The 16382-nt window shown below is 46.6% G+C and overlaps 1 protein-coding gene across 4 annotated transcripts in view; it reads right to left on the bottom strand.

The window, feature by feature from the left end:
• P3H2 (prolyl 3-hydroxylase 2) overlaps nt 1-16382 on the bottom strand; it is a 235765-nt gene that overhangs the window by 16546 nt on the left and 202837 nt on the right. For all 4 annotated transcript variants that reach the window (XM_083442108.1, XM_083442107.1, XM_083442109.1 and 1 more), the window contains exons 5-8: nt 14566-14708; nt 13206-13295; nt 9413-9453; nt 6915-7009 (exon numbers count right to left, since the gene is read on the bottom strand). In XM_083442108.1, the coding sequence (XP_083298234.1) occupies nt 6915-7009; nt 9413-9453; nt 13206-13295; nt 14566-14708 (369 nt within the window). The remainder of the gene's footprint in view (nt 1-6914; nt 7010-9412; nt 9454-13205; nt 13296-14565; nt 14709-16382) is intronic.

The following is a 16382-nucleotide window of genomic DNA, read 5'->3' as shown; positions in this document are numbered from 1 at the left end:
TTTTCCCCGGGGGGGAAAAATCGCTTTATGCCTAAATTGTTGAGTAGAGGACCTGGAACTGCAGCCAAGTTCAGAGGCAGCAGCAGGAAGATGGGAATCTGGGGGAAGAGATTTGGGGCTTTCTGTTCCCCCCCCCCCGACTTTTCAGAAAACAGATGGGTCCACATTGCCTGAAATGCTCAGCCTGGAATCTTTCAGGAAGGAGAGAACATGCACAGACAGACACACCGAGATGCACACACACACACACACACACACACACAAACACAAAGCTAATGGACTTTTTGTACCCTGGCCAGTATAAACCATCTTCCGTTTCAGCTGAACCGTGTTGCCTTTTGTGCAGGGGTTGCAAATTTGGACAAAGAGCCCAGCGTGGCCTGAAATACTCATCAGTGTCGCTGTGGGTCTCTAGAACTTTCCATGAGGTCATGTGGGGTCTGGGGCAAAACTCTCACATAGGTGGGTGGGAAGAGGGCTGGCTTTCCTGCCCAGCAGTGTTGTGGGGTATTGCTATGGTTCAGGGTGTCAATGGAGCAGGATGCAATCTGCAAAATGCACACACAAAACACACACAAGGGATTCTTGGCAATGCACTTTTCCACATTCCAGAGATGCCCCGTCCTTGTAACGCCCACAGATGCAAGAGGAAGAGGACAGAGGCCTTTGCACGGAGGGATGGGGGCCCTGAGGCAGTGGGCACTTCTCAGCGGCCAGCTCCCATGAACCTGAGACAGGCCTCCTCACAAGTAAAGCCCTGCTTATGCACACAGTGTGTTGCTTCTCAGATCAGTGGTTTGCAAATTGGACTGCAGGGCCCCTGGGGGCAGGGGAGTTCCCTAGCATGCTGCAAAGAGGCAAGGAGGCAGCAGGGGGCACTGGTGGCGCAAATGACTATCAGACTTTGAAATGCTGGTGGTCCATAGGGGTGGGGAAGGTCTCTCAGGTATTGGGTGCCTAATCCTAACCCTAGCTCGTATAGTTAAAGCTATGGTTTTCCCAGTAGCGGTTTTCCCAGTAGTGATGTATGGAAGTGAGAGCTGGACCATAAAGAAGGCTGATCGCCGAAGAATGGATGCTTTTGAATTCTGGTGCTGGAGGAGACTCTTGAGAGTCCCATGGACTGCAAGAAGATCAAACATCTCCATTCTGAAGGAAATCGGCCCTGAGTGCTCAGCGGAAGGACAGATCCTGAAACTGAGGCTCCAAGACTTTGGCCACCTCCTGAGAAGAGAAGACTCCCTGGAAAAGACTCTGATGTTGGGAAAGATGGAGGGCACAAGGAGAAGGGGACGACAGAGGTAGAGATGGTTGGACAGTGTTCTCGAAGCGACCAGCATGAGTTTGACCAAACTGCGGGAGGCAGTGGAAGACAGGAGTGCCTGGCGTGCTCTGGTCCAGGGGGTCACGAAGAGGTGGACACGACTAAATGGCTAAACAACAACATGATTCCATGATTCTATGGTTCCTCCTATGTTCTTAAGCAGGTCAGCTCCACTTGGTCGGTTTTGCCACGGCTTTCAGGGCTTTCAGGGCTCCTGAAAATCGATTCAAGCTGAGCAAAACCTCCTCATCCATACAGCACAGTATTTCAATGTAAAGGGACGGCATTCCGTTAGACTCAAAGCCACTGGAAGGAAAGCAGGCAGCTCTGCTAGTAGTAGAAAGAATTTGTAAGGGAGGTCAGCAGTGAGCCAAGATGGGCTTCAGCACAGCTGGTTAACCTCCAATCATTGTCCATAATAACAGGTCCAGCAACTGGAGGAACGTGTAGCTACGCTCCAAAGAATTAGAGAGCTGGAGCTCTTCTTGGAAGCAACAGAGCACACCGTCTCCACCAAGGAGGAGACAGGGGACTCCCCTGAGAAGGAGGCTAGTTCACCAACACAGGAGCCCGATATGTGGAGAAACGTGACTCAAAGAAGTAGGAGGCCCAGGGTTCGCTCTGATTGTCTAGAAATACACAATCGCTTTGAGGTCCTCTCCCCTAGCATGGAAGACGAAGAGCAGACTCCATTTGAGGATCTCTCCCTCATTACAGTCGATCACGTATATGAAGATGAGCAGCAAAGTCAGTCCTCAGGGAATGTGCAGGCGACCTTGGAACGGACCGCTCACGGAAGAACCCTGACCAAACCTAAGAGAAGGCGTGTAGTGGTGATAGGGGATTCCCTACTGAGGGGAACAGAAGCAGTGATCTGTGGGCCTGACAAGATGTCTCGGGAAGTGTGCTGTCTCCCCGGGGCTAAGATCCAAGATGTAACTGAACGACTGCAAGGAATCATAAAACCCACTGACAAATACCCCTTCCTCTTGGTTCATGTGGGAACCAATGACACTGCAAGCAATAGCCTCCAGAAGATCAAAAGAGACTACGAGGCTCTGGGCAGGAAATTGAAGCAATTAAATGCACAAATCGTCATCTCATCTGTCCTCCCAGTTGAACGACGTGGCCCAGGGAGAGAGAGGAAAATAGTGGAAGTAAACAGCTGGCTTCGCAAATGGTGTAAACAGGAACGGTTTGGATTCTTAGATCACGGACTGCAGTTTCTTGAGGATGGACTTCTGGCAAGCGATGGGCTGCACCTCACAACGGTTGGGAGGAATGTTTTTGCCAAAAAACTAAGAAACCTCATCAGGAGGGCTTTAAACTGACTAATGTGGGGGAGGGAGACAGTGCTCCTGAAGGTAGGAGTCTATTAATTGATGAAGATGATCATCCAAATGTCATAGACCAAATGGAGCAAACAGCAAGCAGACTTAGTGGTGGGAGGAAAAAATCCTTAAATAATAGACACGGGGGAATGACTAATGGACTTCAATGTCTGTACACTAATGCACAAAGCATGGGAAATAAACAAGATGAGCTTGAGCTCTTGGTACAGCAAACTAAATATGACATAATAGGCATCACTGAAACCTGGTGGGATAAGTCCCACGATTGGAATGTAAAAATGGAGGGATACAATCTATTTCAGAGAAACAGACCAGACAAGAAAGGAGGAGGAGTGGCGTTATATGTCAGGGATGTGTACACCTGTGAAGAGATCCAAGATTTAGAACCTCAAAGCCAAAGTGAGAGCATTTGGGTCAAAATTAAGGGAGAGAAGAATAATAGTGACCTCATTGTGGGAGTTTACTATAGATCCCCAAGCCAAACGGAGGACATAGATGATGCCTTCCTGGAACAGATGGCCAAGCATGCAAAAGGAAGGGAGATAGTAGTAATGGGGGACTTCAATTACCCAGATATTTGTTGGATGTCAAACTCAGCCAAGAGCATAAGGTCAAACAGATTCCTCACTGGCCTTGCAGACAACTTCATTGTCCAGAAAGTGGGAGAAGCAACAAGAGGAACAGCCATTTTAGATCTGGTCCTAACCAATGTCGATGACCTGGTTAATGGGGTAGAAGTGGAAGGATCATTAGGCGCAAGTGATCATGCTCTTCTGAAGTTTACTATACAACGGAAAGGAGCAGCCAAGCATACTAGGACTCAATTTCTTGACTTTAAGAAAGCCGACTTCATAAAACTTAGGGAAGTGCTGGGTGAGATCCCATGGACAGTAATGCTAAAAGGAAAGGGAGTTCATGATGGCTGGGAGTTTGTTAAGAGGGAGATAGTAAAAGCACAACTTCAGGCAATACCAATGAGACGGAAACATGGAAGGTGCCTAAAGAAGCCAGGGTGGCTATCTAAAGAACTTTTAACTGAGTTAAGATTAAAAAAGGATGTGTACAAAAAATGGAAAAGGGGGGAAACCACCAAAGAGGAATTCAAACAAATAGCCAGCACGTGTAGACACAAAGTCAGAAAAGCTAAAGCACAGAATGAACTCAGGCTTGCTAGAGAGGTTAAAAGCAACAAAAAAGGCTTCTATGGGTATGTTCGTAGCAAAAGGAAGAACAAAGAAACAGTAGGGTCACTCAGAGGAGAAGATGGTGAAATGCAAACAGGGGACACAGAAAGGGCTGAACTCCTCAATGCCTTCTTTGCCTCAGTCTTCTCCGATAAAGAAAACAATGCCCGACCTGAAGAATTTGGAGGAAATGATTCAGCAGAGGAAACACAGCCCAGAATAACTAAGGAGATAGTACAAGAATACTTGGCTAGTTTAGATGTATTCAAGTCTCCAGGGCCAGATGAACTGCATCCAAGAGTATTAAAAGAACTGGCAGATGTGATCTCAGAACCACTGGCAGTCATCTTTGAGAATTCCTGGAGAACAGGCGAAGTCCCGGCAGACTGGAGGAGGGCAAATGTTGTCCCTATTTTCAAAAAGGGGAAAAGAGAGGACCCAAATAATTACCGCCCAGTCAGTCTAACATCAATACCAGGGAAGATTCTGGAGCAGATCATTAAGCAAACAATCTGTGAGCACCTAGAAAGGAATGCTGTGATCACCAATAGTCAGCATGGATTTCTGAAAAATAAGTCATGTCAGACTAACCTGATCTCATTTTTTGACAGAATTACAAGCCTGGTAGATGAAGGGAACGCAGTGGATGTAGTCTACCTTGATTTCAGCAAGGCATTTGACAAGGTGCCCCATGATATTCTTGTAAAGAAGCTGGTAAAATGCGGTCTTGACTATGCTACCACTCAGTGGATTTGTAACTGGCTGACTGACCGGACCCAAAGGGTGCTCATCAATGGTTCCTCTTCATCCTGGAGAAGAGTGACTAGTGGGGTGCCACAGGGTTCTGTCTTGGGCCCGGTCTTATTCAACATCTTTATCAACGACTTGGATGATGGACTCAAGGGCATCCTGATCAAATTTGCAGATGACACCAAACTGGGAGGGGTGGCTAACACCCCAGAGGACAGGATCACACTTCAAAACGACCTTGACAGATTAGAGAACTGGGCCAAAACAAACAAGATGAATTTTAACAGGGAGAAATGTAAAGTATTGCACTTGGGCAAAAAAAATGAGAGGCACAAATACAAGATGGGTGACACCTGGCTTGAGAGCAGTACATGTGAAAAGGATCTAGGAGTCTTGGTTGACCACAAACTTAACATGAGCCAACAGTGTGACGCGGCAGCTAAAAAAGCCAATGCAATTCTGGGCTGCATCAATAGGAGTATAGCATCTAGATCAAGGGAAGTTATAGTGCCACTGTATTCTGCTCTGGTCAGACCTCACCTGGAGTACTGTGTCCAGTTCTGGGCACCACAGTTCAAGAAGGACACTGACAAACTAGAACGTGTACAGAGGAGGGCAACCAAAATGGTCAAAGGCCTGGAAACAATGCCTTATGAGGATCGGCTAAGGGAGCTGGGCATGTTTAGCCTGGAGAAGAGGAGGTTAAGGGGTGATATGATAGCCATGTTCAAATATATAAAAGGATGTCACATAGAGGAGGGAGAAAGGTTGTTTTCTGCTGCTCCAGAGAAGCGGACACGGAGCAATGGATACAAACTACAAGAAAGAAGATTCCACCTAAACATTAGAAAGAACTTCCTGACAGTAAGAGCTGTTCGACAGTGGAATTTGCTGCCAAGGAGTGTGGTGGAGTCTCCTTCTTTGGAGGTCTTTAAGCAGAGGCTTGACAACCATATGTCAGGAGTGCTCTGATGGTGTTTCCTGCTTGGCAGGGGGTTGGACTCGATGACCCTTGTGGTCTCTTCCAACTCTATGATTCTAGGTCTGTGTCTGGAAAGGAACCAGCCCTGTGTTTTTCTGACCGCATGCGGAATCCATGGCTGGTTATTGGGTGTTTTCCGTAGCTTGGGTGGGGTCTCCGAGTGCAATCTAGCGAATCAGCCACGCGCCACGGGAAACTCTGCGGGAGGGAAATGCGCGATTGTCAGAGAGAGAGAGGCCTTTGCCCTTTTCTCAGGCGCACAAAGGGGAGCGGCTGCCTCGTCCCACCAGACAGTTTGATAGCAACCAAATAAAACAGAGTAAAATAAATCTGCGAGAGGAGAAGACGAAAGGCAGGCATTTATGCAAGGCTCAGCCTCCTTGCATGCCGGAACGAAAAAGCTAACCAGATGGCAGGAAGGTGGGACAGCCCTAAATCATGCTCAATTTGTCTAGGCTTGCAAAATTGCAAGGGAGGGGGATATAGGAAGCAGGGGGAGGAATAAAGAGGATGACGCTGCGGAACGTTTCTATCAAAACTGGCTTTGCTGTCACAGCAGAATTGCACCAGAAGATGGCAAGATAAGAGCAATCTTTGGGCTTCCTGCTCCTCTGGACTTCATCTACATTACAAAGTAGCAGACGGGCTCTATCCAGGCACCACGATAAAGGGAGATCACAAACATCCAGAAGTCTTATTCACACATCACACTATATTATATAATAATAGTATACTATTACACTACATTACACTAATCCAAACCTGTAAGAAACCGATCTTTTAATGCAGCGGCCAGTGTGCTAACTTGAATAAAATATTGGGGAGGGGGGTAGGTAAGCCCCACCCCACACAACTGATCACATGACACAGTACACACATCCTATTTGACAACAACACCCATCAACCTGGGGGTGCAGCCCCCTCAAATATTTTAGACTCCTGTGCCCCTAGGAGTTGGCTCCTATGGTGATAGCACTGTTGGAACTCCCTGCCTATTGATGTCAGGCAGGTGCACTTTTCAGAGCCTGGTTTTGGACAAGCTGACCCAGAAATCTGGAAAGCTGGTGTGTTTTTAGTCTGTTGCAGGTTTTAAGTCTTCTGGAGCATTTTAACCTTTTTTACCAACAATTTTGCAGCTTCATTCCTTTCATAACCTGCTTTGAGGTTCTTCAATGATCGAGCGGCATATAAATTTAATGAAACAATAAAAGAAACCATGGCATAGCACAAGCGGTGCGAGTTCCTAGGGAACAGATTGTGGCTGCTTTGCTCTAGCCATAGTTTCTCCTGCGGTCGGCAGCTGGTGGTGGACCGAATCTTACCTTCCCTGAGCTCATGGTCCAGTTTGGGCGCCGTCTTCTTTCCTACTGCCTTCCCAGAGCCGTCTGCGTTGTCGCTCAGGACCCCCGAAGGAATCCTGCGGAGCAGAAGTCACAAGGAATTATGGGTGCATAGTAACGGCAGGAGACAATTCCCCGTGGCGCATTTGTTGAACACTGACATCCGGGGGGGGGGCACATCCTGGTGGTGAGATGAGAAGGAGCTGCCCCCCAGCCCAGCACCCCCACCTCATAAAGGCTCCCTTCCCCATAGTGTTGATAATGGCAGGTTCCAGCAAGATCTCATGGAGCCTACAAGATTTTGCAAGATCCTGCTGGAAGCCGCCCCTGCAGCTTCCGCACCAGCAGCGGAGGCGAGGAAGGGTGCCCGCAGCTGCGCCCCCCCCCCCTTGGTGTTTTGCCACCTGAGCTGCCTGCCTGAGCCCACCCTCATGGGTGAACCGGTCAGTCTGCATTTCTCAGTGCAGAAAATATTGATCTGACGTGTAGGGATCTTTCCTATTCTACTCAATACAAGAGGATACTAGAAGCTTCTCTGTGTGAGAGAAGCAGGCAGAAGGGTCAAGATTGTTTGGGTTATATCTTCTGGGAAGCTGGTTTGAATTATCTCTTCTAATTAAGGTTATGCTGACTACCGTGGTACCTTGGTTCTCAAATGCTTGGTTCTCAAACGCTTTGGTTCTCAAAATGCGAAAACTCAGAAGTGTTCCAGTTTTCAAATGATTTTTGGAAGCCAAACATCTGATGCGGCTGTTGTTTCTGAGGCGCCTGCACCAATCAGAAGCTGCGCCTTGGTTTTCAAACATTTCGGAAGTAAAACGGACTTCCGGAATGGATTAAGTTTGGTGCTTTTGTTTTTGTTATTTGTTTTGCATTTTTGTTTTTGAGGCTTTTTTGGTTAATTTGTTTTTGTGACTGTGTGGAACCCTGTTCAGCTACTGATTGATTGATTGTGTGACTGTGGAAATGGATAAAAGCCCCCCATCCAAACAATGACTATCATCAGTGCAGGGAAGAAAAAAATTTATATTTTCATTTTTATCATCTACAATACTGTCTTTTTTATTTTATATTACAGTGCATTGAGGATTGCTTTCATTTTATGGATCCATGATCTCATTCGATAGTAAAATTCATGTTAAATTTCTGTTTTAGGGGTTGTTTTTAAAAGTCTGGAACAGATTGACCAATTTGCATTACTTTCTATGGGAAAGCGCGCCTTGGTTTTGGAACATGTTGGTTTTGGAATGGACTTCCGGAATGGATTAAGTTTGAGAACAAAGGTAAAGGTAAAGGTAAAGGGACCCCTGACCATTAGGTCCAGTCGTGGCCAACACTGGGGTTGTGGTGCTCATCTCGCTTTATTGGCCGAGGAAGTCAGCGTACAGCTTCTGGGTCATGTGGCCAGCATGGCTAAGCCACTTCTGGCGAACCAGAGCAGCGCACAGAAACGCCGTTTACCTTCCCGCCGGAGCGGTACCTATTTATCCAATTGCACTTTGACGTGCTTTCGAACTGCTAGGTTGGCAGGAGCAGGGACCGAGCAACAGGAGCTCACCCCGTCATGGGGATTCGAACCACCGACCTTCTGATCGGCAAGTCCTAGGCTCTGTGGTTTAACCCACAGCGCCACCCCGTCCCTTGAGAACAAAGGTACCACTGTATAAATATAGGCCAGAAGGAGCCTGGGTTTTGCTTTCCTCTCTCTATCTCGCTTCCTTCTGCTGTGCTGTTCTGTTTCTGTATACTGTAGTGCTAAGGTTTAGTGCTATTACGAGTTAAGTTTATAAGTGCTGCAACTGGATTTTGTATGGACTGAGGCAATCCTGACTGCATTGCATTTGATAACCATTATGCTACATTTGCCTTCAGCACAAGTGAAAGCTCTGTTGGGTGAAATATCGCCTCTGTCTATTTTGGGAAACTCTGCAACACGTTTAAGTTTTTCCTCCATGCTTAGGACACATGTAGGACAGAACTGGCCCTATTTACACGCAGCGGTGGGACCTGTGGAAGAGAGGAATGGCACCAACCTGCACCACAACTTCTAGCCTTGCCACAAAAAATGGCAGCCACACACAGTCATCCCCTGAAGGGAATCATTGTTTGCCCTCTTCTCCCAGGCCTTGAAATACGCAACCATCTCCCAGGCAAAGGGAATCCCAAACCCCGGGACAGCCTCCCTCCTTTCTTAACTCTTCAAAAAGGCAGTTCTTCACCACAGAACTCTTCACTTCTTCCCATGGCTACATTTTTATTTCACTGAATCAGAGAATTGGAGAGTTGGAAGGGATGCTGAGGGCCACCTCGGGACGACAACTTCCGTGTGAAAAGGGGATTTAAGATTTCCTGCTCTCTGAAGTCTGGCAAGAAATTCTCCAAGTCCCCTGCGTATGTGTGTCTGTGGCTTGAATAAAAAAAGGTAGCCCATTTGTAAGGAGTATCCCCCATGGATCCATATATTGAATGTGGCCGCCTACCTGTGCTCATCTTGCCGAGCCCCAGAGATGCTCCAGTATGTCTGAAACGAGACAGAGATTTGTAATATTAAGGGGGGGGGGAATCTCTCATTTGACAAGCTGGTTTATATTAAGGATACCAGACGTCCCCGTTTCCCAGGGACAAGTCCCCAGATTTACAAATCAGTCCTGTGACAAAATCCTATCATTCCTAAAGGTAAAGGGACCCCTGACCATTAGGTCCAGTCGTGGTGGACTCTGGGGTTGTGGCGCTCATCTCGCTTTACTGGCTGAGGGAGCTGGCGTACAGCTTCCGGGTCATGTGGCCAGCAGGACTAAGCCGCTTCTGGCAAACCAGAGTAGCGCACGGAAACGCCGTTTACCTTCCTGCCGGAGCGGGACCTATTTATCTACTTGCACTTTGCTGTGCTTTCGAACTGCTAGGTTGGCAGGAGCAGGGACTGAACAACGGGAGCTCACCCCGTCGCGGAAGCACAGATTGCTTCCAGACTATCAGGTTAGCCTGCAATCCCCTTCCTTCATTTACCTGTTTAGCCAGAACCGAGGTGATGCTGTTGTCAAATTGATGCTTTCCAGCATATTCTGTGTTGCCCTCCAATATTTTCATGGCCAGATTTTTGTCATTTGGTGCTTTTTATTTTTATTTTTCTGAAAGCTACAGCTGCAGTGCAAGCCTGCTTTGCACGACCAGCTGACATGCTATTGAGTCCTTTAAGTGTTACTGTGCCTTTACTGATCTGAGGGCAATGCTGTGTTGGGAAATTCCTTATGTCTAATGTTTTAGACAGTGTTCTCGAAGCTACCAGCATGAGTTTGACTAAACTGTGGAAGGCAGTGGGAGACAGGAGTGCCTGGTGTGCTCTGGTCCAGGGGGTCACGAAGAGTCGGACACGACTGAACGACTAAACAACAACAACAATGTTTTACAATTTTTTTATGTGCTGTAAGCCACCCAGAGTGGCTGAGGAAATAATAATAATAATAATAATAATAATTTAGAAGCTTCCTCTGTGCAGCTTATGCCTGGCATTACTGATAGATATTAAGTACTCCTTAGAGTACTTAATACTGCCCCCGTCATACTTTTCGTTCGAAATAACAAAATAAACAAATGAGACTGTACCCTCCATCCCAGAAAGCAGCACTCTCAGGAAATAGGAACTGAGTAATTTAATAATAATAATAATTTTATTTATACCCCGCCCTCCCCGGCTAGAGCCAGGCTCAGGGTGGCTAACACCAATAAAATCACAGTAAAAACATAATAGAGGGGAAAGAGAGGGGGGAACCAATTTAAAATACAGGTTAAAATGCAATTTAAAATGCAGCCCCATTTTAAAATAGCCGATAAATCAAGACCCTAAGGGGAGGGAAACATAAGGGTCAGACTGAGTCCAAACCAAAGGCCAGGAGGAACGGCTCTGTCTTGCAGGCCTTGCAGAAAGATGTCAAGTCCTGCAGGGCTCTAGTCTCTTGTGACAGAGCATTCCACCAAGTCGGGGCCAGTACTGAAAAGGCCCTGGCCCTAGTTGAGACCAATCTAACCAGCTTGCGACGTGGGACCTCCAAGGTGTTGTCATTTGTGGACCTTAAGGTCCTCCGTGGGGCGAGCCAGGAGAGGCGGTCCTGTAGGTACGTGGGCCCTAGGCTGCAAAGGGCTTTAAAGGTCAAAATTTAGGAGTAATTAAGAAGCTATGCCTCAGTAACGCCTTAGTAAGGCACATCCCGTCTGGACTACTGCAATGCACTCCACGTGGGGCTGCCTTTGAAAAGGGCATAGACACTTCAACCGGTTCAAAGGGCTGCAGCCGGACTGCTGAGCCCTTGCGAGAACAGCTGCTCAGGTCCAGGCTGTTGGAAAGGCTGTAGTCCCTTATATGAACCTGCCCAGGGGGAGGCCCTTCTCTTGGTCCTACACCCCCCCCCCCTTGGTGGAGATGCAGGAAAGGGACTTCTTGGTGGTGGCTCCTCCCAGGCAACTTTGGAACTTGCTTCTTCCTGGAGAAGCTAGGCTGGTACCACCCTCCCCCTTGCCGTCCTTCTGCTGGCATCCAAAGACCTTCTTGTTCCAACAGGCTTTTGGAAACCCACTGCTTTTAATGAAAGGGCTGGTGCTGTTTTTATTGCAATTATTTGTAGGTTTGAAACAGATTTTATATATGTATGTAGCTTTAATTGCATTTTAGCAATTTAGTTGTCTTTTTTTTTAGTGGTTTTATGTGTCCACCATTAGGGAATGCCTTGAGTGCCCCATTAGGGAAAAGGAATGGGTATAAACAAATATTGTGTGTATATGGTCCGTATAGTAAAAGCTATGGTTTTCCCAGTAGTGATGTATGGAAGTGAGAGCTGGACCATAAAGAAGGCTGATCGCCAAAGAATTGACGCTTTTGAATTATGGTGCTGGAGGAGACTCTTGAGAGTCCCCTGGACTGCAAGAAGATCAAACGCATCCATTCTTAAGGAAATCAGCCCTGAGTGCTCACTGGAAGGACAGATCCTGAAGCTGAGGCTCCAAGACTTTGGCCACCTCATGAGAAGAGAAGACTCCCTGGAAAAGACCCTGATGTTGGGAAAGATGGAGGGCACAAGGAGAAGGGGACGACAGAGGACGAGGTGGATGGACAGTGTTCTCGAAGCTACCAGCATGAGTTTGACCAAATTGTGGGAGGCAGTGGAAGACAGGAGTGCCTGGCGTGCTCTGGTCCAGGGGGTCATGAAGAGGCGGACACGACTGAATGACTAAACAACAACAACAACAAATTTATATATATATATGCGTGTGTGTATATATATATATATATATGTATGTGTGTGTGTGTGTGTGTGTGTATATATATATATAGTGGTGCCTCGCAAGACGAAATTAATTCGTTCTGCGAGTTTTTTGTCTTGTGAATTTTTTTGTCTTGCGAAGCACCACTGTGTATTGACGGTTTCCCATGGGAATGCATTGGCAGTTTTTTTAAAAAAGCCAAGCCCATAGGGAAATCCATCTTGCGAAGCAACTCAGAAAACGAAAAACTCTTTCGTCTTGCGAGTTTTTAGTCTTGCGAGGCATTCGTCTTGCAAGGTACCACTGTACACACACACACATATATATATGTTGATGCCAGGAAGAAGTAATATGGTCAGACTCCAGAAAAAGGGAAGCATCTAATCAAAGTTGCAGTGGACCCTTTTCTGGCTGAAACTTGTGAGTTAAACTTACAGAAGGGCCTTGGAAGGTCGCTGCTAGATATTATAGCACTGTGTTACGTCCTGGGTGGACTCTTAGTTCTGCTTCTCAGGAAAGCATTACTCCAATGGTGGTAAATCGGTCCAGTTTGAAAGCACCCATAGTAAACAGGTTTCTAAAGAGGGATTATGCAAATTCCTGGAGCCCCAGTGAACCGCCAGCTCTTCCTGCTAAATGAAACCTACGTGTTTAGAGGCAATATATGTAAACTTTGAGTGTGAGATGGTGGGGGAATTTAAGAAGGGAGTGGCTGTTTTCAGAATGCCAAGCTTATGAGTTTGGGGAGGCGTTTGGCTGGGCATTCTCTGAAAGCAAATACTTTACCTGAAGGGCCCTGGGACTGATCCAGCAATGCTCTTTGCATAGGTGACCTGGCAAACATTCCTTTCAGTGTGCAAAATGCCTCTGCAAGTCTAGATTTATCTCCTGCAGAACCTGGCATGGCACGAAAAGGGACTTGATCGAGGCATTTCAGGAAGCGCCACGGCTTGGTATGAATCTAAATCTCAAGCTCTTGCCTCTGAAAGTTCATGCCTCACATTCGCTTGCACTTACCGGCTCCGTGTACAAGAAACCCAGGCCAGCTGCTCCTGTCTGCAGCAGGTACGATTCCAGCTTATGGCGCCTCAAGAACGTCACAGCTTCCTGAAACAACCAGGAGAAGGACTTAAAACCAGGCTGGTTGCAGAAAGAGCTCTCATAATTGACAATTAACAAGAGCATTGTTTTCAAATAAATCCCTGAAGAAGCTCTTTTTTTGCTGCCAAGGTGAAAGGAAGAACTTCCTTTGAAAACAAGTTCAGCAACTGTGCTGATCTCAGGCATTCAGTAGCCAGCCTCTCTTCCTGTTGTTCAAATAATAATAATAATAATAATAATAATAATAATAATAATAATAATAATAATTTTTTAATATACCCCGCCCTCTCCAGCCAAGACCGGGCTCAGGGCAGCTAACACCAGATATAAAAACAATTGATTAAAATGCAATTTAAAAACAAGATTAAAATACAACATTAAGATGCAGCCTCATTTCAGTAGAAACTCAAATCAAAAACTTTTGGGGGATGAAAACGTCAAATCTTCACCAAGCCCAGGGGAAGATGAGTTGAGGACAACTGCTATCACTGGTCTTTTTCGGATCAATAGGCATGGGGGGGTTGAAGCCTCTGAATAAATAGATCGCCCTTCAAAATGACTCAATAGCCTTTACAGAGTACAAAAGAACAGGCAGGGGCATAGGAAGGGGGGAGGCAGTGGTGGCGAGCTGCCACGGGTGCCCTCACTGAGGGGGGTGACATTCGGCATGCCACCCGCCCGCCACTCCCAAGCTACCCTGAGCCGTCAGGGGAGGGGCAGAGCTGTGCTGCCTTGCCTGTGGCCTTCCCCCCTCCCCCCTTCATTTTGACAGCTCTGGAGAGGCTTGGGAGTCGCGGGGAGCAGGGCGCCATTGCCCCGCACTCCCAGGCTGCTTCCTGGGGGGGGGAGAGCCTCCCCCGAGCTGTCAAAAGGAAGAGGGAAGGGAGGAAGGCTGCTGATAAAGTGGCGCGGTTCCCCCACCGCCGCCCCCCAGGAAGCAGCTTGCCATGGGCAGCTTGCTTCACCCCCCATGGGTGTCTCGCCCCCTGGGATGCTCGTCGTGTGCACAGCACATACACAGCATGTGCGCTGCTCCGAGTGCCGGAGCAGCTAGCTCCACCTCTGAGAACAGGTCCTTGCCCCCAAGGAGTTTGCAATATATAGTTCAAGATGTGGGAAACAGTGGAATTGAGGCAGCAGGGCTAGAAAGAATATGCATAGCCAGTTACATAAGGAGTGCTGATGCGCTGAAGAAGCATCGGTGTTGGCTTTCTTTGTATACCTGCAAAGGAGATTTCTGACAGCTAGCGGCCGATTCTACATATCGGCTTCTTACCTCTCTAGGCTTGATGCTCGCCAAGTCCACAAACCCTTCCAAGTTGACTTCATAGTAGCTTTCGTTGTCCAAGACGTCTTCATCGTCCGGATGGAACAGGAGGTAAGACTTGGTGCACTCCAGAGCTTTGACGTAATCGCCCACTGAAAGAGCGAAGGAGAACCCTTTAGACTGGCCAGAAATTTCACTTGAACTTTGCTGCCTTCTCCTCTAAGGAGAGCTTTGGACAGGGAAATTTGCTGCTGCAACCGCAGAAGATTTAAGGGATTTAAGCAAAAACAAAAAATGCATCAGTCCCACTCTCTTTTATTTTTCCTGCATGTCTGGAGCTGCAAAAATGGCCCTGATGGGAGGGAACACCTAGTAGGCCAGAATTTGTGACAACCGGGTCTGCTGCATTCTCATGAATTCTGCAGGTCTGAGCTACATGCTGGAAGTTCAGGAGTCCAAGAAGCCCCTACACCAAATTAAGGCGATGGCATGTTCCCCCCCATCCTATTTCCAGCAGTGGTACAGTGGTTAGAGAGCTGGACTAGGACCTCAAAGTCTTCTAGTTTCACTTTAGAACAAGCCGCGGTTTAGTGTTGAATACAAACTCTGTGAACCATGGTTTGTTCTAAATAAAATTAGTTAAGGCAAGCCAGGATCAAACAACCGTTTCTAACGAGAATGAAAAACAAACACAGCTCTCCCCTAAGTTTGTACGTAACAAGGAAGGCTGAAGCACATATATCAAGTGAAGCTCGACGATAAGACTGCTGATTAATGGATCTCTGTGACCGGGAGTGACGGATGGATAAGTAAATCTTTTGATGAACTACCACTATGAGAATGTATGGCTGGAACGAAGGGGGGGGGGTGGAGGAAAAAACTCTTTCTTTTTCCTTTGCATGATGTGACAATAATAACCCTCCACCCCAGAAAGAAATAAGATCGTCGCGTTTTAATAATCATAAACAGAACTTTAAGATCTGTGTGGGAGGAAATATAATACAATAAGAGAAGATCGAATGGTGAGAAGGAGGAAAATTTCTATGACGCAGTTAAAAAAAATGGCGTCTCGACAAGACAGGCTGGTCGGAGAAGAAGATCAGGGGGAGGAGAATCAGGATTGCGCGAAAGAGAAGGAATGTTGGAATGCAAGTTTGACCTGACAGAGCCCCCTAATTTATTTGATTTATTGGGCCAGCCTGAGGAATAATAATGGACAGACCGAAGATTAACTTTGTTTATGGAAGTATTTAACAGAGGTTGTTCCTGAATAATATGAGTTTGGAAGAGCACAAAACCCACACAGAGACGCCAAATTTTCAATCTGTTTGTGAAAATTATCAGAGATCGCAAAGAAAGGAATAAATGATAACAACAAGAAGAGAAAGAAGGTAATAAAGGTCTATCCAAATCGAACTGGATGGAACTGTCGAACAAAAGCAGCAAATAAGTGATGTCTGGAGTCATCTGGAATTTTGGACTCGTGCGGAGCTTGATATATGGGTACCCCCCAAAATTTTTTTTTAAAAATAAAATTAAAATTTGGCTGTATAATCTGGAACTAATGTGATTTGAACAATGTGATGTGATTGGCCTGTTAATAAAAATTATTTCAAAAAAAAAAAAAAGTTTGTACGTAACAAGGAACTGTGGTTTGTTCTAAAGTGAAAGCTCTCTTCTCGTGAACAACTTGTCAAAATCCATTGTCAAATAAGTATACCTATGTTGTTGGTTTTTGAATGAGGATTTAGATGGAGGTCTTTCTAATTTCCATGTGGGTGAAAAGTGGGGGGAAATGGCCAGTTGTTGGAAATTTCTATGGGTTT

Source organism: Podarcis tiliguerta (assembly GCF_965153285.1).
Source record: "Podarcis tiliguerta genome assembly, chromosome: 5".
Classification (NCBI taxonomy): Eukaryota; Metazoa; Chordata; class Lepidosauria; order Squamata; family Lacertidae; genus Podarcis; species Podarcis tiliguerta.
The sequence above is the reverse complement of the archived record's forward strand: the minus strand, read 5'-3'. Positions and strand labels throughout refer to the sequence as shown.